Source organism: Barbus barbus (genome assembly GCF_936440315.1).
Source record: "Barbus barbus genome assembly, chromosome: 11".
In the NCBI taxonomy this organism is placed as follows: domain Eukaryota; kingdom Metazoa; phylum Chordata; class Actinopteri; order Cypriniformes; family Cyprinidae; genus Barbus; species Barbus barbus.
The window spans coordinates 100,351-122,893 of NC_136739.1; the positions used below are offsets into that span (position 1 = coordinate 100,351).

A 22,543-nucleotide genomic window follows, 5' to 3' on the forward strand; every position below is an offset into this window, starting at 1 on the left:
ACAGCTGTTGGTATGACAATATTTACACAACTATCAATACTTTGTCGGGCCACCCTTAGTCTCCTGGGCATTCTGTCAACCAGGTTCATGAAAGCCTGAATTTACATTTTTTTCATTACTTGGTCTGAATAATTTTTGGTCTCACTTTTGTATCAATTTTACTGGTAGTCCACTGTATGAAGAATTTTTGGGTATAATTTGTCACAGTTTACTTTATTTTGCTATCCTCAGTTACTTAAATTAACTATAGTGTCCTGCACCCACTAGTAAAAAATGATATCTGGTCTCTGAATAATTGTCGGTATCGGTGCATCCCTAATTCAGAAGATCTCAGAATCAATCCACGAATAGATTCTGCATCGATTTATCATCGCAGCCCTACTAACCCCTTCCTAAGTAACCAGGTCAACAATTTAGGAAACATGTTTTAAAGTGACTTCAGTTTAAAAAAAAAAACATATTAGCACTGTTACTAAAACAGCATATCATCACCTCAGAAACATCTCCAAAGTATATAATATTCTCTCCCTCTTCTCAATTCAACGTCTGCTTTACCTCATCGGTGAAGGATGAGCGAGGGTAGAGAGCTTCTCAGGTTAACAGCAATCTAAAGCTCACTGCAGCTGCGCAAAGATTCAGATGCCGGGGAAGACTGTTAGACCTTGTGTTGCTTGTGGTCAGTTCATCATGTCTACACCGGACCTGAGCAGCAGCACATTGTGTAGTATCAAAAGCAGATCCATGATAATTGATACGGACAGCAGACACATGACCTGTACTATTTATGACATACTCCATTCGCTTGAGCTACTCCTGACAACAGGACGAGTCGGGGGGGGGGGGGGGGGAGTTAACCTCGAACTGAAATGGGCAAATGCTACAGCTTCTGTGTTAATCGGCTATACAAGCTACCAACTTAAAACATTTTTTTTTCTAGGCTGCTTCTGTTAGAAACTACAATTTTTTTCATTCAGATGTTCAAATAAAAACTATTGCTAGACGTGCATCAGTCACATGAGCCTGTTTCAATTCAGACAGTAAACAGTTATTGGGGAAAAAATGCCTTTTGCACATCTGCTTGAGCATGTGTTATGACATCTGACTGGCTCATCAGTTAAGCGTTATTCACCAGTTAATGATTAATGCTGGTTAATCTGAAGAAGCTGTTAGAAGTTTGCTAAGAGAATTAGTAGCATCGTGAAGAGACAGCGAAGACCTCCCACCATCAGAACAGCAGAGAAGCACTAGACTGCGGCTCTACTGCGCTGCGTACCTCGGCTAGGCACGGGATTCTGTCCAAGGGAGTGAGGGGGGACAGGGCAGGGCTGCTGGGGGCAGAGGAGGACGGGGGAGAGTGTGCACTCTGCTGGAGCAGGTCGGGCAGGCCCCTAATGCAGTTCCTCTGCCCAATCTCTACAGGACTGGGACTCCAGCCTGAGCCCAGCACTGTCACAGGGCCTGCTCTCTGGAACTGAGAAAGGCAAACGTCTGGGTCCATGCATGTGCAACGCTTCACGTCAACGCTCTTTTCCTTCGCTGCGGTAAACTTCCAATTATCAAAAGTTTTTTTGTTTTTTTTTAAAACGACAACATTCTAATATCATCTGAACAGAAAGAAATAAAAACATTCATAATTCACAGAAAACAAGGACTATGAAGAAATTATGAAATAAAGGAACAGTAACAATGGCCAAACAGAATGGAAAGAATAACAATAAATGTTCAACAGTTGTGTTTTACAGTAGTATGTGAACACTATGGCACTACATTATAGTTCTGGTGTTAAATGAGACGGGATGAGATGAGAAACAGTTAAATCAGCCAAAGCTGCCCAGTGGTTTTGAGTCGAGAGTAACTGAATCCATCCATCCCACGATCAGTAATCACAGTATCATTTACTGCCCCATTTTATATTAGGTGTCTTTACCTATGAAAGTCCTTTCGTACGTGCATTTGGTGCAATGTACGGCTGGTGTTCTGAGGCTAGGATACTCAACCGATGCAATCACATGCCTGTACTTTACAAAAATAACCATCTGATACTTACTGTGCACATTCACAGTAAGTGTATAGCAGAGGTGTAAGCAAGTTCGGTCCTAGAGAGCTGCTGTCCTTCAGAATTTAGCTCCAGCCCTGAAAAAACCCTCACCTGCCTAAAGCCTATAGCTGTAGTAATCCTGAAGACAATGATGAGCATGTTCAGGTGTTTGATTAGGGCTGGACCGAACTCACCTACCCCTGCAGGGCCCTACAGTGCATTTGCGACTGAAAACTACTGCGTGCGACTATGAAAAAATATTTAGGACCAGATCAGCATATTTGTGTTTGCGCTGAGGGAGCTTTAAAGGTTTCTAAAGTACTTACGTGTTTTTGCAACGTTGAGTAATGTATCACAGACGTATTCTCTCATTATAACAGAAAAAAGTGTAGACAGAGTGTAAAATAAGAGATTCATTGTGCAGTGTAAGGAGCTTCGTTGATTATAATGGAGTTTTGTGCGATCGCGATGAACTAAGATGAGTGACAGCTTTTAATGATTATTAAGGGAGTTTGCAAATGTGATATGGATTTAATACAACAGTTCATTAAACAAGAAGTTAATATTAAGTTACTTATATTGTCTGACTACAACACTATTGCCTTATTTTGCTCTATTTCTTCAACGAAACTAGTTTCAAACAAAGTCCCGGCCAAGCCGCTGCGCATCTCCATTCAAACACAGCAGTGTTTCGTTTATAAATCTACTGCATTTTTAAATGAATCTAGCGAGTCAACGATTCAATTACCCATTCATAAAGACAGTCACGTACTTCGTTCCTGAATGAATCAGCCGTTTGAATGAATCAATTAAATGAATGATTCAGTGATAAAATCAGCGACATACCGCCACCTACTGGCAGTTTTAGTTTATTTTTTTTACTTTTCTGTTATTTAAATCATTTAATATTTCTACATTCAAAATTGTATATTTAAAACATTAAACTAAACATGAATTTATGAATTTAATTGCACTTATGCAACCCCTGAGCCTCATTAAACATCTGAAAATACACCTACAAGCCACTTGTGTTCTTCTGTGCCACCTCTGTAGTTCACATTTATTTCTTAAATACTGATTTCATTTGAGTGGTATCTTATTCTACTTCTTATTCTACTTGTTTTTATTCTGTTGTTTTAATTAGAAACTATAAAAAGCTTATAAATATATTTTTTTGAATCTGACATAAAAGATAACATACTTTTAATAAAGTTAGAAAAATGCCATTACAAAGGTAAAAATAAAATTCCCTGTAAATCACTTTAAGGAGTCAAATATCACCTCGTAATGGGAAGGTTAATTTTTGATCAGAATTTTTGATTATTGATTTGAAGGTGCTCCTAAATTTTTGACCGTGCTCCTAAATATTTTAAATTAGGAGCACAAGCGCTCCTAAAAAGAAAAGCTTAGAGCCCTGCCCTGCTATAACAGGTAAAGACACCGACTATAAAGTGTAGAAATGCAGTGGTCATGAAGCTGTGTCCAGCAGGAGGCTGGTGTGTGTGTGTGGCACCTGTCTCATGACCAGCGTGCTGTCTTTGCATGGCGTAGAGGCGGCGTCGTTGTCTTGGACGACCATGGTCTTGGCTGCTTCCGTCTCTCCATTACTGAGTCTGGACGAGCTGTCAATCACAGAATGATCTGAGCTCATTACACACGCTTTCAAACCTGCTCTGAACACTCAAGTGCTTTACAAAGGTTTATTGTACATGATGGCTTTCTACCTGTGCTTTTTCTTACTCTACATCTTGAATGTGGTCAGTGTAGCCTAATGAATGTCACACATCTGCAGCACATCACTGGGCACTAGGGCTGTCAAAATGCCTGAAAAACTAAACTCAAATTTAGCATTTAAATATTATCAATATTCGAATCATATTCACATTTAAAAGGCATAGGCCTAATTGTAGTTAGAGGGGAAAAAAGCTTTTGTATTCTCTCCTGACGCCACAAGAGGGCGCATCGAGCAAAATATTAATAATGCATGTTTCTTCAAAGCAATAAAATATCACTATCTGTGAAAAAGTGCATAATGTTTATAAAAAAAAAAATTTATTAAGTTGCTTAAACAATAATAAAGAAAAGAACATCATGTATGGGGACAAAAGCCAATCACACAGAGTGCAAGTTGAAACTTACATTAATTTTACATGCTTTCTAAACATGCGGCTCTCTTGTGCGAGATGAGATATGCGTTCTGTGTGAATGGCTTGGTTTCAGTTTTGACGTAAACAACATTATCTCCGCATTGATGTTCTCTTTTTCTGCAATATTTTGAACGAACAAAGCAGCAGCGCCGTATCCAGTGGCTTCTAAAAAAAAGCATTAAATGCAACGACACTTACATCGTCATCGCATCTCGTGTCCACTGATAATAAGGCTGCCTGACGCACACCTTACATTCGAATGCAGCGTTTTTGTGGATTTTTATTTTAAATGTGAGGAATATTGTAAATTGTGATGTTTATTTGCCAGCCCATGTGTGCAGCAGCTGTGATGGTCAGCGATGCCTACCCGGCGCGGGAGTCCTCGGGGCCGGACGTGGACTCCTCTCCCGCCTCCTGATCCACCTCCTCGTCGTCCTCATCGTCCGTGGTGCCGGAGTCGTCGCTGGAGGACGAGTACTCGGTGGCTTTGTGCTGCGGCCGCACGTCCTCCACCGCACGCAGCTCCTTCGCCAGCGCCGTCAGATCCTGCCAACAGCGCTCTCGTTACGCACAGCTGTGATTATACTCCGACTCTTTCCCTGCCACCGCTGTCTGTCTTGCTCAGGCCTGTCCACACTAATACCTTTTCATTTGAAAACACATCTTTTTCTCTCTGTTTTGGCCTTCCGTCTACACTGAGACAGCGTTCTTGTCAAGAAAAGAAAACACTTCTTGAAAACACTCTCTAAAGAGGATCAATTTGAAAATGCTGTTGTCACATTGTAGTGTGGACTGTTTTCAAAAGCCTCTGTTTTCACAATGACGCATGTTTAGTCATGTGATGCATATTATATCAATATATATATCAATGTTTATACCGGTATTGTGCCTGTTATGTGCTATTCACTTTCTGTTCACACTGTTGCTACAGATGTGTTACTTTGTACACTCTTCATATCAGTCCTGCAAAGATGACAGAAAATGTACTCGCGATAGCTGTTTGCAGCAAAACATGAGGTCAGTTGTGTTTTAGATCAATCGTGAGCAAGTGTGCGCTGGACGCATCAGTGAATGCTGAGAGATTTTCCTAAATAAAATGATCCTGCCAGAAGAACTGCATGAAAACGTATCCATGTCTGTTTCATGTGTATCGCAGTAAAGCAAATTGAATGTTTTCTGATGTTTCAGTGCAGATGAGAAACTTTTGGAAAACGCTAGTGTGGGCAGAGAGTGTTTTAAGATGAAAACGCCGTTTTGAAATGTATCCGGATTAATGCAGATGTAGCCTCAGGCTCATGGAGGTCATAGAGTCAAACTGAAGCTGTACGTGAGTGTTGTGCTCTCCTCTGCTGGACTAACGCTACAAACTACTGACCCCTGAAGGACCCTGAAGATCATACTGGAAAGCTGCTTTGAGGAAGCGAATTAAAGGAATATCACAGGTTCGAAATAAGTCAAGTTCAACTGACAGCATAAGTGGCATAATGATGGTTACCACAAAAACACAATGACTCGTCCCTCCTCTTCTTTACAAAAAGCTAAAAACAGTGCGGCACTTACAATGGAAGTGAATGTCACAATTTCGGTGCAAATGTGACTATTGTAATTGTATAAAATCACAATATTCTTCTGTTAAACATGCATTATTTGAGCTGTAAAGCTGTTGAGATTGCGGCAGACTGCTTTGAAATGGATTCATTCATTCATCAATTGTTCCTCATTGAGATAATAACATCTGCAGCCACAGCATCAAACACCTAGTTTAGTGTTTGGTGTCCAGCAGCAATGTTTGTTTCACCTGTGTGCTTTAGCAGCTGTCCAGACAAACACTGGCGCTTGGCTCTCGTTGGTTTCTATGTTTGCAGACGTTACAGCAGGTCCTGCAGAGTTGAGCTCCAGCCCTGGTCAAACACAGCTGAAGCAGCTCATCAGTGTCTTCAGGATCAGCAGAAGCTGTGTGTTTGATCAGGGCTGGAGCTAAACTCTGCAGGACAGCAGCTCTAGGACTGAACTACAGAGTTATATCCGCAGAACTGCAGAGTTACACAGAATGGGTTAAGAAGTGTTTTTATCATATAACGTCCACTGAAACAGTGAGTACAATGAACACTTTAAAGAGGCGACGAGTTGAACATGTTTTTGTGGTAATTAAGTCACATTTGTGACCCGTGCTGGCAACATGAGTCGGAATTAGCAAATTTTCAAACATTTGTTATATTTTCACTTTCTACATTAAAATACCTTCAAAATGATATATGACTTGACAAAAAATGACTGCGCTACAGCCGTTTGAAGGCAAGAGTCAGTAGGTCTGAGTTAGTTTTCTGAAGATTCCAAAGAAAATAAATCACAAAGCAACGTTGCATATTTTCTTCCATTTCTTTTCTTAATAATATTTACTATATTATAGGGATGCACAATATTGGATTTTTGCCGATATCTGATATTTCCAACTCATTTTGGCCGATACTGATATATTTCCTTTTGTTTGGAAACAACACCAAGTCTCTCCTGTGCAGAAATTATAAGTAAAATATTTTTAATTTTGGTTAGTTTTTAACAAGAACTTATTTGTTAGAATTAAATAAACAATAATAAAGTTTTTTTTTTTAAGTACATTGAAGCTTTGAAAATAACTATAAATAAACTATATATCAATTGCTGCATTTTCCCCCAGAAAGATGCAGTGTTTTATTTTAAGTTTTAACATTTGTAGATGGTCTAGAGCAAAAGAGTTGTAAAAACTCTGAAAATCTTTTAGAACTTATTTGTTCAAAAAATAAAACATATTACACAATAAATAAATCAATAAAATTATTTAATTTACAAGTGTCATGTTTGTGATTTTTTTTTCATGTAATCTATAGCTTCTGACCTTTAAATCAAAACATACTAATTAATTTAAGACCTCAATTACGGCTTTATTTAATCAGAAACACAATCTAAATATTACTTGTGTAGGTTATTTTACTTTAAATTTAATTAGAAGTAGGCCAACAGCGCCCCCTACAGATTAAAACTCCTTACCGAACGGACATTAGCACCCAGTCACTGCTGCCGCTGCATGTGCTATTACTGTTTACTCTATCACACACTGAACGCCTCATTCTGTACGTGACGAGACGTGTGTGTGTGGCAGGTCAGGGATCAGTGTGCGTGTGTGTGTGTGGCAGGTCAGGGGCCAGCGTGTGGTGTGTGTGGCAGGTCAGGGGTCAGCGTGTGTGTGTGTGGCAGGTCAGGGGCCAGCGTGTGTGTGTGTGGCAGGTCAGGGGCCAGCGTGTGGTGTGTGTGGCAGGTCAGGGGCCAGCGTGTGGTGTGTGTGTGGCAGGTCAGGGGCCAGCGTGTGGTGTGTGTGTGGCAGGTCAGGGGTCAGCCTTTGGTGTGTGTGTGTGTGTGGCAGGTCAGGGGTCAGCCTTTGGTGTGTGTGTGTGTGTGGCAGGTCAAGGGTCAGCGTGTGGTGTGTGTGTGTGGCAGGTCGGGGATCAGTGTGCGGTGTGTGTGTGTGGCAGGTCAGGGGCCAGCCTTTGGTGTGTGTGTGTGTGTGTGGCAGGTCGGGGGTCAGCGTGTGGTGTGTGTGTGTGGCAGGTCGGGGATCAGTGTGCGGTGTGTGTGTGTGGCAGGTCAGGGGCCAGCCTTTGGTGTGTGTGTGTGTGTGTGGCAGGTCGGGGGTCAGCGTGTGGTGTGTGTGTGTGTGTGGCAGGTCGGGGATCAGTGTGCGGTGTGTGTGTGTGGCAGGTCAGGGGCCAGCGTGTGGTGTGTGTGGCAGGTCAGGGGTCAGCGTGTGGTGTGTGTGTGGCAGGTCAGGGGTCAGCCTTTGGTGTGTGTGTGGCAGGTCAGGGGTCAGCCTTTGGTGTGTGTGTGTGTGTGTGTGTGTGTGTGTGTGGCAGGTCAAGGGTCAGCGTGTGGTGTGTGTGTGTGTGTGTGGCAGGTCAGGGGGGGGGTCAGTGTGTGGTGTGTGTGGGCTTCACCTGCGGGTCGCTGCTGCTGCTGCCATTAGAAAAGGGCTCTGATGACCGCGGGGGCACGGCCGGAGGCTGCTTCTGCAGGACCGCGGCCTGAGGAGAGCCCTGCGCGCTCCTGCGGTGACGCTCGTCCACCTGCACACACAGCAGCGCTCACGCTCAACACAACACCATCGCTTCACATCTGTGCCACTTTAAACACCTCACAACAAACACTCATGCTGTGGAGGGACACCAGGGGCTGAATGAAACACCTCAATAATCAGAGCCTACTGTATAGAAATACTGTAATCCAGCTGTTTTGATCAGTGGTTTCTAAGAAAGAGGGCCAGTCTTTTGTCAATTTCTTTTTGCATTTTATGAATCACAAAGGAGCAAAGGTTTCAGCTAAAAAATAATATTCTTTACTGTTCCACTGAAGAAAAAAACAGATACCTGCATCTCGAATGGCCTGAGGATAAGTAAATTAACAGCACAATTTAATTTTTGGCTGAACTATCCCTTTAATAAAAGCTGTTTTACTGTTCAGAAAACCAGTCCCTTTTTACAGTAATGTTCAGAAAAATGCTAAAGTTCTCTATTAATGTTAGTAAAGGGCAAACAAATCTGTGTTCTTCTTAATATTCATGACAGCTGCAGATATGCATGACATCCTCTCCAACACAGGATACTGCTTTAACCCAAAATAAATCATATTAGCTGTAATTTGCTGTATTAATCTAGTTCTACAGTGACTCATGATCACTAATAACGGGAGCACTAAACACACGGTGCAGCGGCAGAGAGAGACGAGCTTGTGCTGTGCTACAGAACGCTTCTCTCTCGCCTCGTCACGTTCATCTCAATCCTGAGCTGTGCTCTCTCATCTCAAGTGTGCTCCGCGTGAAGAAAGGGTTGGACTGCAGTGGTCTGACTCGTGTGGAGGTCAGTGTGTGAGTGAGAAGAAGCGGCAGACGTCTCTCACCAGAAGCATGGCCTGCTCATGAAGCAGCTGCTGCTGCAGGATCTCCAGGTGCCTCTGCTCCTCCTCCAGCTGCCGGCGGATGTACTCCTGTCCACACACACACACACACACACACACACACACACACACAGGTGAGCTCCGGCCCGACACACACCAGCGCTCAGGCTAATGGACAGTGGGGTAAAACAGAGCTGGAGTTCATCCTGGCGATTGCACATATTTGACATGTGATCGTACAACTATCTATCATCATAATGACATATCACTCTGTAAACCCAGTACATACATATCAATCAATTAGCCCTACCAAGCTAGGGGACTTTTCCAAAAGGGTGTGTAAGGGGCAAGAAGTAAACGCGAGTAGATTTGCATGAACAGACCTCAGTCTTACAATCAATGGCTCTGATGTGCTGCGGTTTGCCCTGAGGGCATCATTAGCTCCAATCATTACTGTGGACTTTATTTTATATGAAATTATGTTTTGAATGCAAAAGCATATCTGAACGTAATACCTTTAGATATTCCCACAAAATACACATACAGCTCTTAAAACTTTTAAGGGTTAGTTCACCCAAAAATGAAAATTCTGTCATTAATTACTCACCCTCATATCGTTCCAAACTGTAAGACCTTCATTCATCTTCAGAACACTAATTAAGATATTTTTGATGGAATCTGAGAGCTCTCTGACCCTCCATAGACAGCAAGGGTCCTACCACGATCAAGGTCCAGAAATGTAGTAAGGACATCAGTAAAACAGTCCATGTGACATCAGGGTTCAACTGTAATTTTACGAAGCTTGTTGCACTGCTGTCTGTGGAGAGCCAGAAAGCTCTTGGATTCATCAAATTATTTAAAATTGTGTTCCGAAGATGAACGAAGGGGGTGAGTACGACATGAGGGAGAGTAATTAATGACAATGTTCTTTTTTGTGTGAACGTCTTAAAAACGTAGTCATCTCATTTGTTTTCTTAAAGAATAAAAGATTCACATAAAAAAACTGTCTGACTTGCAATTTAAATGTTTTTATGCTACTCAAGGTTTTTTTCGGGGTGTTCATTATTACATCTAAAAATAAACAGAAGTTGGATTTGGAATCTGCCATTAATATAATATTACAGTAATGTACCAGATGACAGCTTTAGTTTAGAGATTTTTTTCTTTAGGAAAACCTGACATGTTTTTGAAATTTATGGAAACAAATGGATACTGAACTAATCAAGAGCGTGTGAATGAGAATGGATTATATTTGTGAAATCAGAGTCAGCTGTAGAGTAGGAGCAGGTCTCTTAGCGAGGTCATGTGATCACAGACAGACTCAGATCACCTGCTCGCGGTCAGCCCTCCTCTTCTCCTCCTCTGCTCTTCGGCGCTCCTCCTCCTCTTTGCGCCTCCTCTCCATCTCCTCCAGACGTCTCTTCTCCTCCTGCTCTCTCCTCCTCTGCTCTCGCTCCTGCTGCCTCCTCATCTCTCGCTCGCGTCTCTGTTGCTGCAGAACACCAGACCAACACACAGTCATTACTGATCTTACGCTGAACGCTGGCATGTGTTGTAGTGGCAAGTATTTCCACTTAAAAGAAAGAGTGTCTATACGGTTCCTTGTCATTCAGCAAACATGACAGCAGAGATTGGTGAGGTTACACACATAACTGATAGAGAGAACACTGTTATTCAAGTTTTAATTCAACAAAAGAATGACATGTCATAGAATTGACTGATTTCGCTTTCAAAACTGCACATTCAATCTGACTTGCTGCAGTTTGGAACTGAACTGCTGGTTTGTTTGGCCAGAGGAGAATTGGCCCCCCGACTGAGTCTGGTTTCTCCCAAGGTTTTTTCTCTATTCTGTCACCGATGGAGTTTTGGTTCCTTGCCGCTGTCGCCTCTGGCTTGCTTAGTTGGGGACGCTTCATTTCCAGCGATATCACCGACATTATTGCAAAGACACTATTCAAACTTATTGACACTTTATTTTCCTTTTTTTTTTTTTTTTTTTTTGATATTGTGCAGTGCTTTGACACAATTTGCATTGTAAAAAGCGCTATATAAGTAAAGGTGGCTTGACTTGACATTTGGTAGAGAGGTGAAAGTATTTGCTACAGTATGGCATGCTCCGGTCGGTTAGGTTCAGATTGTTAAAGACTACCTCATTGTGACGTAAGAGTTTATGATCATGTGACCTGTGCTTTTCAAGATGAGTTTTGGACTGCACAGCCTAACACCGTGTCCTCACTACACGCAACAAGATTTCAGCGACACGCATCAATCAGATATCACAGCCAATCAGAAGCGTGTGTGGGCGGAGCCTCTCTGGAAGTGCTCTGCACTCGCAACGAATTGGATAAGTTTATAATCTAATTCATAAATATTAAACTTTTTAACATTATTAAATGTACATAGTGAGTAACTGATGCATCTTTGTTATGGAGTGCACTCGTTGGTTCGCAGTGAGTTCCCAGTTTTAACGAACATGTTTGCTTACATTTATTTTCAAGATCTGAGATAATCTATCTATTGTCATGCAATATGATATTCAAACTCACATTAGACATGTTTAACTTTGAATAAAGCACATATTCAGTACTTGAGATTATCTACTGTCATTACTTTGTATGTTGATGTTTATGCTACGACGTCGTGGAGATAGAAACCATTTCTAAAATAGAAATTTTGCATGTCGTCATCGTGTGTAGTTAGGACACGGTGTAAGAGCCAATCGGAGATCTCTGTCTGACCTATCCTTTACTACGGCGTATTGAGCATGTGCTGGTGGAGGATCAGACGTATTCGTGCAGATTAGACATATTCTGTGACGTAACAAACTGGTGACTTGTATGGTTGAGTATGGCTCCTGGATTCAGTAGCGTAGTCTGGCACTGATCAGGTCAGTCAAAACAACACATTCTAGTGGTGTATATAGTGGTTTGGCCGGAATCACAGGATGAGTGCGTTTTCTCACAGACCTCCTCCAGACGCCTCCTCTGCTCCTTCTGCTGCTCGATGCGCTTCTGTCGCTCAGCCAGCAGCTGCCGCTTGTACTCCTCCTGCTCGCGGAGCTGCTGCTCCTGGAGGAGCTGCTGGCGTCTCAGAGCCTCCGAGCGCTCCTTATTCTCCTGCTGGAGACGGATGAAGTCCCGCCGCAGAGTCGACTCGCCCGGCACATTCACGATCGAGCTGCCACACACACACAGTTACATACTGTTCACCTTTCAAGGAGTCATGAACTGACAAACCAAATCCCCTTGATCTTTTGACATATAAGAGGTCATTGTACTATAAAAAAAACCATCCTCTAACTTTCTCGATAGTACTGCCTGTTTAGCCCCTCCCACCATCACCGATTCTACAGCACTGCCTGTGTAGCCCCGCCCACCGCCATTGATTCTACAGCACTGCCTGTTTAGCCCCGCCCACCGCCACGATTCTACAGCACTGCCTGTTTAGCCCCGCCCCCGCCACCGATTCTACTGCACTGGCTGTTTAGCCCCGCCCCCGCCACCGATTCTACTGCACTGGCTGTTTAGCCCCGCCCACCGCCACCGATTCTACAACACTGCCTGTTTAGCCCCGCCCCCGATTCTACTGCACTGCCTGTGTAGCCCCACCCACCGCCACCGATTCTACAACACTTCCTGTTTAGCCCCTCTCACCGATTTTACATCACTACCTCTTGTGTGTGTGTGTCTGTGTGAGTGTGTGTGTGTGTTACCTGGGCTCTCCCTCCTGCTCCTGAGACTCCTCCTCCTCTTCCTCGCTGCCGCTGTACTCGTACTCGGTCTCGTCTGTGGCCAAAGCACAGGCGGTCAGTCACTCATCAACACATGTGAGCGTGAGGTGTGGTGTGGTCAGTACCTTTCTCTCCGCGCTTCTTGCGGCAGCGGTCCAGGTGGTCCTTCAGCTGGATGCGCACCTGCCGCTCGTTGGGCTGGTCTCTGATGAAGGGGTGCTTCAGCAGCTGATCGGTGGGCGGTCGCTGCGTGTAGTTCTTCACCAGACAGCCCTCGATGAAGCTGAAGAACTTCTTAGACCTGTGAAGCACAGCAGAGCGAGTCTTCAGGCGCCTGACCTTTCACCCTCCACACTAACTGAACCGCAGCAGATGAAGCTACTGACCATTTCTTGGACTTGAGCCTGGGCGGAGGATTTCTGGGTATGAGAAAGAGCGCTCGCATGGGATGCATATCGCACAACGCTGCAAAACACCAACACACACTCATCAAACACAGCCGTCAACTGAGCACAAGGTATAATGATGTCTCATTTACTCCATCTTCAACATGAGAGAGACGGAGTAATGACACATTACAATACTTCTACTGTGTTTTAAAGAGGTCAAAAACCAAATCTCCCTTGATCTTTTGACAGAAGAGGTCTTTCAATGCTTAATACATCCAACATGTTTCATAACTTCAAATGTCCTCACCATCAATAAAAAAGCATTTATGTAATAACCCTCAGAAAACGGCTCGTTTTGGATCCGAGGAACATCACTCTGTCGCAGTCGTTTGCATAAACACGCCTCCAGAGCGAGACATCGTCATAGACTCCGCCTACTGGCGTACAGATATCAGAAGGATCCCAGCGAACAAGGAACAAGTGGATAGTTTATTTTAATGGCGTCCCGGATCGTGTCTGAGGATTTTGTTTTGTAATCGAGGCACAAAGTCATGGAGAGTCACAAAGAAACATTTGTTAAAAGATGAAGTGGCTCTAGATCTGACTGCAGCTGCAGCACAAACCGTGAGTACATGATTTCATAACTCTTTGTCTGGAAATGACCATTTTATTTTGATCATGTTGTCAGAACACTCTTAATGCAATAGTGAGGGGGCGTTGATACTGTTTCCTATGCAGTGACGTCAGCCAATCATAACAGTGGATGATTACTGACGAGCCTTAAAGGACACGCCCCTTAAACAGATCGTTTAAGAGAGAGGGTCAGAATGACGGTTGAAAATAATTTTTCCACATATTTATTTGTTTTTTGTGCAAAAATGTATTAACATTATAAGTAAACCTCAAGGAACATTAAAATAATAAAAAATCCATGTCATGACCCCTTTAACAGTTCTCTTTCACAATAAGGACAAGCGCGGCTTTCTTTGTGTTTTCAGTTTTCATCTTTAAATGTATTAATTTGCTGTGAATTGGTCTAATGGTGGTATAAAAGCTATTGGATGTCAAGAGACAAAGCAGCAGCAGAAGTGAAGATGTGAGAGGACAGTACTCACGAGGAGCGCCCTCGGCCATCTCTATGGCTGTGATGCCGCAGGACCACAGATCGCTCTGAAACACAGCACAGCACAGCGGTCAGTCCCTGTGCTCTGACCCTAACACACACCAAGCTCTGAGTCTGCCATCATTACCCTGTAGTCGTACGTGGCGTCTGGGTTCTCGTCGCAGGCGATGACCTCCGGAGCCATCCAGTACGGTGTCCCGATGAAGGTGTTCCTGCGGCCCACGGTTCGATCCAGCTGAGCGCTGACGCCGAAGTCCACTGCGGAGCAAAAAAAAAAAAACTCCTGAACACTGCTGACAAACACCTGCTCCATCACCACCACAGAAGAAGAGATTGATCCGCCTCAGACCAGAGAAACACCTCATCACTGATAAATGTGCGCTCAGTCTGCACTCTTTCACTGGTTTGCTGCCCTCCAAAAATTACTGAATATAACAGACGTGACATCATGATTTTCAGTATTAGCGCTGGTTGGACACTAGGTGGTGCTATAGGCTCATTTCATTAAACACTTTCCAACTAAACCATAAAATTAAACAAACAAAATAAAAATGAAACTTGCACCGATGAGAGAGAGAAGTTTAACTTGACACTCCTCCCTTTAAACCTTTCACACCGGGATCATTATTACTCTAAACACTGCTCAGCTGGAGTAGATGTGGCCTGTCACAGATTTCCTTGACTGAGAACAGAAAACAAAACATCGAGGCAGTAACTGTTTTCTTGATGATTCTTTTGGAGGAATATTGTGTTCTTGTCTGACACACAGCAGTGGCCTGTGACAGGAGTTCAAACACGGAGACCTCTGTTAGCGCCTCACCTAGCTTGACCTCGGCATTCTCCGTCAGAAGCACGTTCTGGCCCTTGATGTCTCTGTGGATGACGTGATGAGCGTGCAGGTGAGCCAGACCCTGCCGAGAGAAACACACAGGTGTGTGAGAGACAGCACACCCCTGCTGCGGCATCAGTGTGTGTGTGTGTGTGTGTGTGTGCGTGTGAGCATACCCTGAGGATTTCTCTGGAGATGTATGCGATCCAGTCTTCCTTCAGAGTATTCCCTTTAGTGTTCTTCACAAGATCTGTGATCGAACCGGCTCCACAAAACTCCATCACCAGCTGCAAGAGAAACTCACTGCTTTACTGGACACACACACACAGATGTATACACACACACACACACACACACACACACACACACACACAGAGATGTACACACACACACACACACACAGAGATGTACACACACACACAGATGTATACAGACACACACAGATGTATACAGACACACACACACAGTTGTATACACACACACACACACACACAGATGTATACAGACACACACAGCTGTATACACACACACACACACACACACACGTATACAGACAAACACAGCTGTATACACACACACGTATACAGACACACACAGTTGTACACACACACACACACACACACACACACACGTATACAGACACACACACACAGTTGTATACACACACACACACACACACACACACACTCACACGCACAGATGTATACAGACACACACACACACACAAACACACACAATGTATACACACACACACACACGTATACAGACACGGAGATGTATACACACACACACAGATGTATACACACACACACACACACACACACAGAACATGGAACTGAAGACGATCAGTTCTCAGAAAACGGTGTGAAATACAGCTATCATCTAGACTCCGACTCTCTCTGAACATCACATGCACAGGGGAGTGTGTGTGAGGCAAGTCATCTCAGGAAATGTCATAGTCTCGTTCTGCAGACCACATAAACATGTGATCTTCTGATCATAACTGAAGCAGTCCTGCAGGAATCCACTGAGAACACCGTTCTCACAGTTTCACCGGACTGGGTTCTATTTCAACTCGCATCAGTGGACTTCCTTACAGCATCATCTTTATGTTTGTGTAAATGAAGGACGATTGTGTGTGTGTGTGTGTGTGTGAGAGAGAGAGAGAAACTGACCCACAGCTGGTCGTCGTGTCCTGGAGGACTCTTCTTGATGAAGGCGCCGTAATACGTGGCGATGTTTCTGTGATGAGAGTATTTCTTCAGCATGTTAATCTCCAGCTTAATCTCCTCTTCTTCATCCTGAACACACACAGCGTGAGTTTGTCTGAGTACAGATGTGCAGTACTTGAGCTCAGTGCTCTTCCTGTTGTTTATGGATACATATACTTGACTGTTTCATAATATTGTTTGCTTCATTGGTTTTGTTGAACACTGATGTGAGAAGCGTGGCTCTGTGAGCTGTGTGCACTTACTTCAGTCACATCCATGACTTTGATGGCCGCCAGCTGCCCGGTTTTGACATGTCGACCCTGATCAGAAACACAGAGCAAATCAGTTAGAGAAGCACACAATATCTGTGTGCAGCTACATGAGCGTTAACATGGCTGATAGCAGGGTTAATGACGCTGAATATGAACAGCACTGATCCTGACGGCTGAGGAGCGCCTCGAGGACAGACCCTCGACTCTGACCTCGTGTGCATCAGACACAGAGAAACTCACAACAGCAGACCGCTTCGGTGTGTTCTGATCAAACGGAATGAACAGCTTCAGCCAGAAGAGATAACAATAGAATACCTCACATCTGAGTCCATGTGACGGAGCAAAGAACGAGAAATATAACAAACAGCAGCAGCACAAACCAACGCTAATGGAAGAACAAGCACAAATGTACAGGACTGTGCATTATTTATCAACAACTCAACAGTCCATCATCAATTTTATTGTACTTTTCTGCATGTTTTACACAAACCTTTATGTCTATTTGGCTTTCACAATTTCAGCTGTTCTCTTACCCGTGTTTCTGCAGTAAATAATGAGAAGTGAGGTTAAACTACATCAGATCTGAACTGATATACAGCAGAAACTGAGGAGTTTCACTGTTATTTCCCTCTTTATTACTGTTTGCTGTTTTGAAAGTATCTGTATTGTATAAAGTTCTTTATAAAGGAATATGGCTTGTCCTGATGATGACGGGGTGTGTTAGCTGCTAAACTAACATCGACTCATCATAACAGGCTGATTTCTTCAGAAGACTCGGCTCTGCTCGTCAGACAGGATCGAGTCGCTAAGGTTTATCATCCACTGCCATGACAAATCCACTGGCTATGGCATTTCAACACAAATTCAGCCTTACTTCTGGTCAGAAATTCTTTTTTTTATTATACTTTAATTCTTGCTGAATTTCATCTCTTTTTTGTCAAATCTCCATTCTCATATCAGTTCATATCGCGTCACTGGCTGTATATTTATACTCAATAAAAAAACCTACAGTACTTTAACATGTGCAGCAGTTATTATCAAAAGTATGGTGTTTGTTTTGATACCTGATCTTTCAAAGTGTTTCAAAGATATTTGGGGACAAGACCTTTCTATTCCTATTTCAGATGTCCAGTGGTCATACATCTTATATCGTAGTGCTAGGCGGTATACCGGTTCATACTAAATACTTTATTTTTGCTATGATATGAATTTTTAATATACCGCAATAATGTCACTTAATCGGAACGCAGCGCAACACTGTTTGAGAGGGCTCCCTTGTGCACTGTGGTGAGCGCACAGCTGTATCAAAGAACTTGCATGACGGTGAAGATGGACAACCCTCTACAATACTCACTCTCATGTGAGACTTAATCTTCAGTCTGGGCAACTAAATGATCTCTCCTTTGTCCTCCTCCTCCTCCAACTGTAACAGCTGATGACTTTGCCACATTCTTCATTAATAAAACCATCACTACACAATTCTCCACACTACAAACTGTCAAGCACATCTTACCAGCAAACATACACTCGTTCACATCCTTCTCTTCACTCTCTGAGGCAGAAATCTCCAAACTCATCCTTTATCATCCTACTACTTGTCCGCTTGATCCTATTCCATCTCATCTCCTTCAAGCCATTTCTTCTGCAGTTGTACCTGCACTCACTCACATCATTAACACATCCCTTCACACTGATGTTTTTCCCTGGGCTTTTAGACAAGCTCGTATAACCCCACTACTTAAGAAACCCACCCTTAACCCATCTCTTTTAGAGAACTACAGGCCGGTTTCCCTTCTTCCTTTCATTGCAAAAACACTTGAACGAGTTGTGTTCGACCAAGTCTCTTACTCAAACAGAACAACCTCGTGGACAGCAACCAGTCTGGTTTCAGAAGTGGACACTCGACCGAGACTGCCTTGCTCTCAGTTGTTGGGCAAGAGCGGATTCCAAATCTTCAATACTTATCTTGCTGGATCTGTCCGCTGCTTTTGATACAGTTAACCACCAGATCCTCTTGTCAACCCTATTGGTAAAGGGCATCTCAGGAACCGCACTCCACTGGTTTGAGTCTTACCTCTCAGATAGGTCCTTCAAGGTATCTTGGAGAGGTGAGGTGTCCAAGTCGCAACATCTAACTACTGGGGTGCCTCAGGGCTCAGTTCTTGAACCACTTCTCTTCTCTGTCTACATGGCATCACAAGGCACTGTCATTCAGATTGGTGTCTTTAGAAGACGTATATGTGCTGAATTCTACATAAATAATCCACAACAATGCCGTGCAATGGACACAGCTATTGATAGAGGCTACAGCGGAAGTTCTTTTACGCTACTATATGAATCTTCCGCTTTTCGAACGCAGAAGTGTGATAAAGGCCTATTAATCCAGAACGCGGCAGCAAGATCAGTTTTTACTGGAGATCTGACAGATATCTGTGCTATTTGAGACATGTCTTCTTCAGCACATATCTCATATTTCACAGATATATTCTCATCACGTGGCTGGTCCGGACAGAGAGTGAGTCTCCACTAAACTTCATTGAAGGAAGAGTGTGTATGCGCAGACAGACAGACGGAGTGTAAAGATTCAAAGCGTAAAGTATTTGTTGTTAGACGTTATATGTAGGTTTAAAGTTCTTCAAATGGCACAGTTAGCTATATTGTGATGAGAGCAGTACCTGTAAAAGATGATGGTAACGAGGTGAAGGTGTTCCTCTAACCCTTACTTTCAGAAACAGTCATTTCAAGGTCTCACCAGCAATCCTGAAAACTTTCTATTCAGGGACCATAGAAAGTGTATTGACTCAGTGCATCTCAGTGTGGTATGGAAACAGCTCCAATCAGGACTGCAAAGCACTACAGAGAGTTGTGCGCTTAGCTGCGTGCATCTCAGGGTCTGCTCTCCCCTCTCTGCAGGACATCTACCTCAAACGCTGCAAAAATAGAGCTGTTAAAATCATCAAGGACTCAAATCACCCTGGTAACCAGCTATTCACTTTGCTTCCATCTGGTAAGCGCTTCCGTAGCCTGATGGCAAAAACTGAGAGACTTAGGAGGAGCTTCTTCCCCCAGGCCATCAGGCTCCTAAACTCTAACTCTGTGTCATAACATCACATGACTCCATGTAAATATCACCATATCAATAAGCTATTCATAATTTTTCTCTACCTCATATTGCTGCAATTTAAATACCCTGAACAACTTTTTTGCACATTCCTCTTATATTACTATTTAAGTCAACAACATACTGACCTGCACATTTATATTTATATTTTTTATCTTTTATTTTATTCTTTTTTTCTACTTTTCTTTTTCTTAATATTTGTATACTATACAATTGCACTGTCCTTGGAGCGGACCTGACTTACATTTCACTGCTGGTTATACTCTGTATAATTGTGTATGTGACAAATAAAAATCTTGAATCTTGTTCTTTTTGTTTTATAATGCAAAGTTTATACATAGAGTTACTTTATGAGTTCTCACAGCCTTCAGTCCATGTGGTTTTGGAGGACAATATTTGGAAGAATGTGGAATTTATTAAATACAAAAAATTAAATGTACATTTATACAATTAATTGATTATTAAAATATTATTAGTTGCAGCCCTAGTTCAATTATTTGGACATTTAAAAGATCAGATTTAATCTGTAAAAAGGCTACATCTAAAGGTGGAAGCACTTCAAATCTCTTTATCCATTCAGAACAGAAAACGAACCCTATAAGCAACCCTTCACAACCCAAAACGCCTTCAACACAGTGCTCTTCATTCTCCCAGCTGTGCCTTCAGAAAACGCTCAGCCTCAGCAACCACGACTGGACTCCACGGTTTACTGTTTATCTGTCTTTTTCAGCCTTTCTGGAGAGAACCATCCACACCTTTATCAGAGTGTTTGAAGTGAAGTGAAGTGACATACTGCCAAGTATGGTGACCCATACTCGGAATTCGTGCTCTGCATTTAACCCATCCAAAGTGCACACACACACACACAGCAGTGAACACACACACACTGTGAACACACACCCGGAGCAGTGGGCAGCCATTTATGGTGCGGCGCCCGGGGAGCAGTTGGGGGTTCGGTGTCTTGCTCAAGGGCACCTCAGTCGTGGTATTGAGGGTGGAGAGAGCGCTGGACATTCACTCCCCCCACCTACAATCCCTGCCGGCCCGAGACTCGAACCTGCAACCTTTGGATCACAAGTCCAACTCTCTAACCATTAGGCCACGACTTCCCCACTGTTTCACAGTGTCTTAAAATATAATTTCACCCAAACATGAGACGGGTCATCATTCACTGATAGAATGATCCTCACAGGTTCTCACACGTCACGGTTGAGCTGTTATTTGATGATCGCTGTGCTGCTCAATGAAAGCCTAATCTAAAGGGCTCCTATTATGTGCTTTTATAAACTCTTGGTTTGGTTTGTGGTGTGTACTAGAATAGGTTTTCATGCTTGATTGTTTTCACATGTTTTACATTAGTGCAGCACCTCTCTTCCCAGTCAGTCTCAAATGCTCGGTTTACTTCCTGTTTTGATGAAGCCCCTCCTGAAGCATGAAATGTGATTGGTTAGCTGGCCCAGTGCATTGTGATTGGTGAACCGCTTAGAGCGTGTTCATGACAGTTATCGCATCTGCTCAGCTGCAAATATTAACCATGACGTCTATTTCGCCCGATCCAGGCCCTGAGAGTGTTCATGAACAAGAGGATCCTGTGTTCCTGGACACACACTTACACACAGTACTTCATCAGGACGGGACACTGCGGGCGTGTGAGAGGACTGAGCATCACTGAAGATCAGAGCTAATCACAGAGCGTCTGAGATCCGACGGTTTCTGTGAGAGCTGTGCTAGATCTACTGCATGTGTGAGTCTGCCTGGTTACACACTGTCAGCCAATCACAGCCTCACGCTCCGGTCACATGACCACCAGCTCTCTGGGGCTGTGAATCACATGATCATACATGAACAAGCTCATATCTGTTTGTATGTGATATGTTCATATGAGACGCCACAAACACGCCGCAGCATCACATTATGATTAAGACGCTGTGTGAATGATGATTAATGAGGCACAGATACAGCAGTCCAGTAACACTGAGCACAGGACAGAGAGGAGAGAAGCACAGCTGTCAAACTGAGGTCTTCCTCCTCGAAGGTCCAGTCTGTCTCAGATAAAGAGAGGAGGAGCACACAGAACACAGAACGGAGATAAAGGAGTCTTTCACACAGACAGCGTGAATGTGTGTGATATCTGACATGTGTGTTGAGTGTGTGTGTGTGTGTGTGTGGAGTCAAACACATCCCTGCTGGACGGGGATCAGTCTTCTGTGTTTCAGCGCCACCTAGAGCTCCAGCGGCTCTGGACATGTGACCTTTAGCTCACGCCTCATTGGCCGACACAAAGAAAACAATGGACACACACCGAGGAAGAACAGCAGTGTGTTTAGTGCGAGAAGCCATCACTCAAAGTCATAAACACTAATCTGAGTTCACCCTCAACTCCTCATCTGTCCAAACACATCCGTGCTGGAATACACAAAATCATCATTCTGACAAACCTGAAGAAACAACATTTGAGACGGCTGCTGCATGTGATCGTCACTCTTTTTCAGATTCATAAATGACAGCACATGGTCAAGCCCAGCTAAGATCTACAGCAGGGACTCTGAGATTTCTCCAAGAAACGATGCTCATATTTCAATCGATTAACAGCAAACTCTATGTTCACAGTTCTCTGCTGTCAGTTGTCAGATGGCTAAACAATCTATTTCAACTTTTTTTCCCAAGTTTTACTTTATTTTTCATTTAAAAAGAAAAATCCTTTAGTGCACAATAATGCTATAAAATCTAAACATTTAGTGAAATAACATTATTTAGTGG

The 22,543-nt window shown here is 43.3% G+C and overlaps 1 protein-coding gene across 2 annotated transcripts in view; it reads right to left on the minus strand.

The window, feature by feature from the left end:
* The window catches only part of LOC306876842 (mitogen-activated protein kinase kinase kinase kinase 4-like), a 45,024-nt gene that overhangs the window by 17,417 nt on the left and 5,064 nt on the right, over positions 1 to 22,543 (minus strand). The window contains exons 3-18 of one of the 2 annotated variants that reach the window (XM_079428269.1): positions 16,654 to 16,710; positions 16,355 to 16,480; positions 15,356 to 15,466; positions 15,171 to 15,261; positions 14,478 to 14,608; positions 14,343 to 14,397; positions 13,225 to 13,303; positions 12,964 to 13,139; positions 12,821 to 12,893; positions 12,075 to 12,285; positions 10,439 to 10,600; positions 9,112 to 9,198; positions 8,154 to 8,282; positions 4,553 to 4,731; positions 3,552 to 3,660; positions 1,274 to 1,471 (exon numbers count right to left, since the gene is read on the minus strand). In XM_079428269.1, the coding sequence (XP_079284395.1) occupies positions 1,274 to 1,471; positions 3,552 to 3,660; positions 4,553 to 4,731; positions 8,154 to 8,282; positions 9,112 to 9,198; positions 10,439 to 10,600; positions 12,075 to 12,285; positions 12,821 to 12,893; positions 12,964 to 13,139; positions 13,225 to 13,303; positions 14,343 to 14,397; positions 14,478 to 14,608; positions 15,171 to 15,261; positions 15,356 to 15,466; positions 16,355 to 16,480; positions 16,654 to 16,710 (1,974 nt within the window). The remainder of the gene's footprint in view (positions 1 to 1,273; positions 1,472 to 3,551; positions 3,661 to 4,552; positions 4,732 to 8,153; positions 8,283 to 9,111; positions 9,199 to 10,438; positions 10,601 to 12,074; positions 12,286 to 12,820; positions 12,894 to 12,963; positions 13,140 to 13,224; positions 13,304 to 14,342; positions 14,398 to 14,477; positions 14,609 to 15,170; positions 15,262 to 15,355; positions 15,467 to 16,354; positions 16,481 to 16,653; positions 16,711 to 22,543) is intronic. The other variant, XM_079428270.1, reaches the window with a different exon arrangement.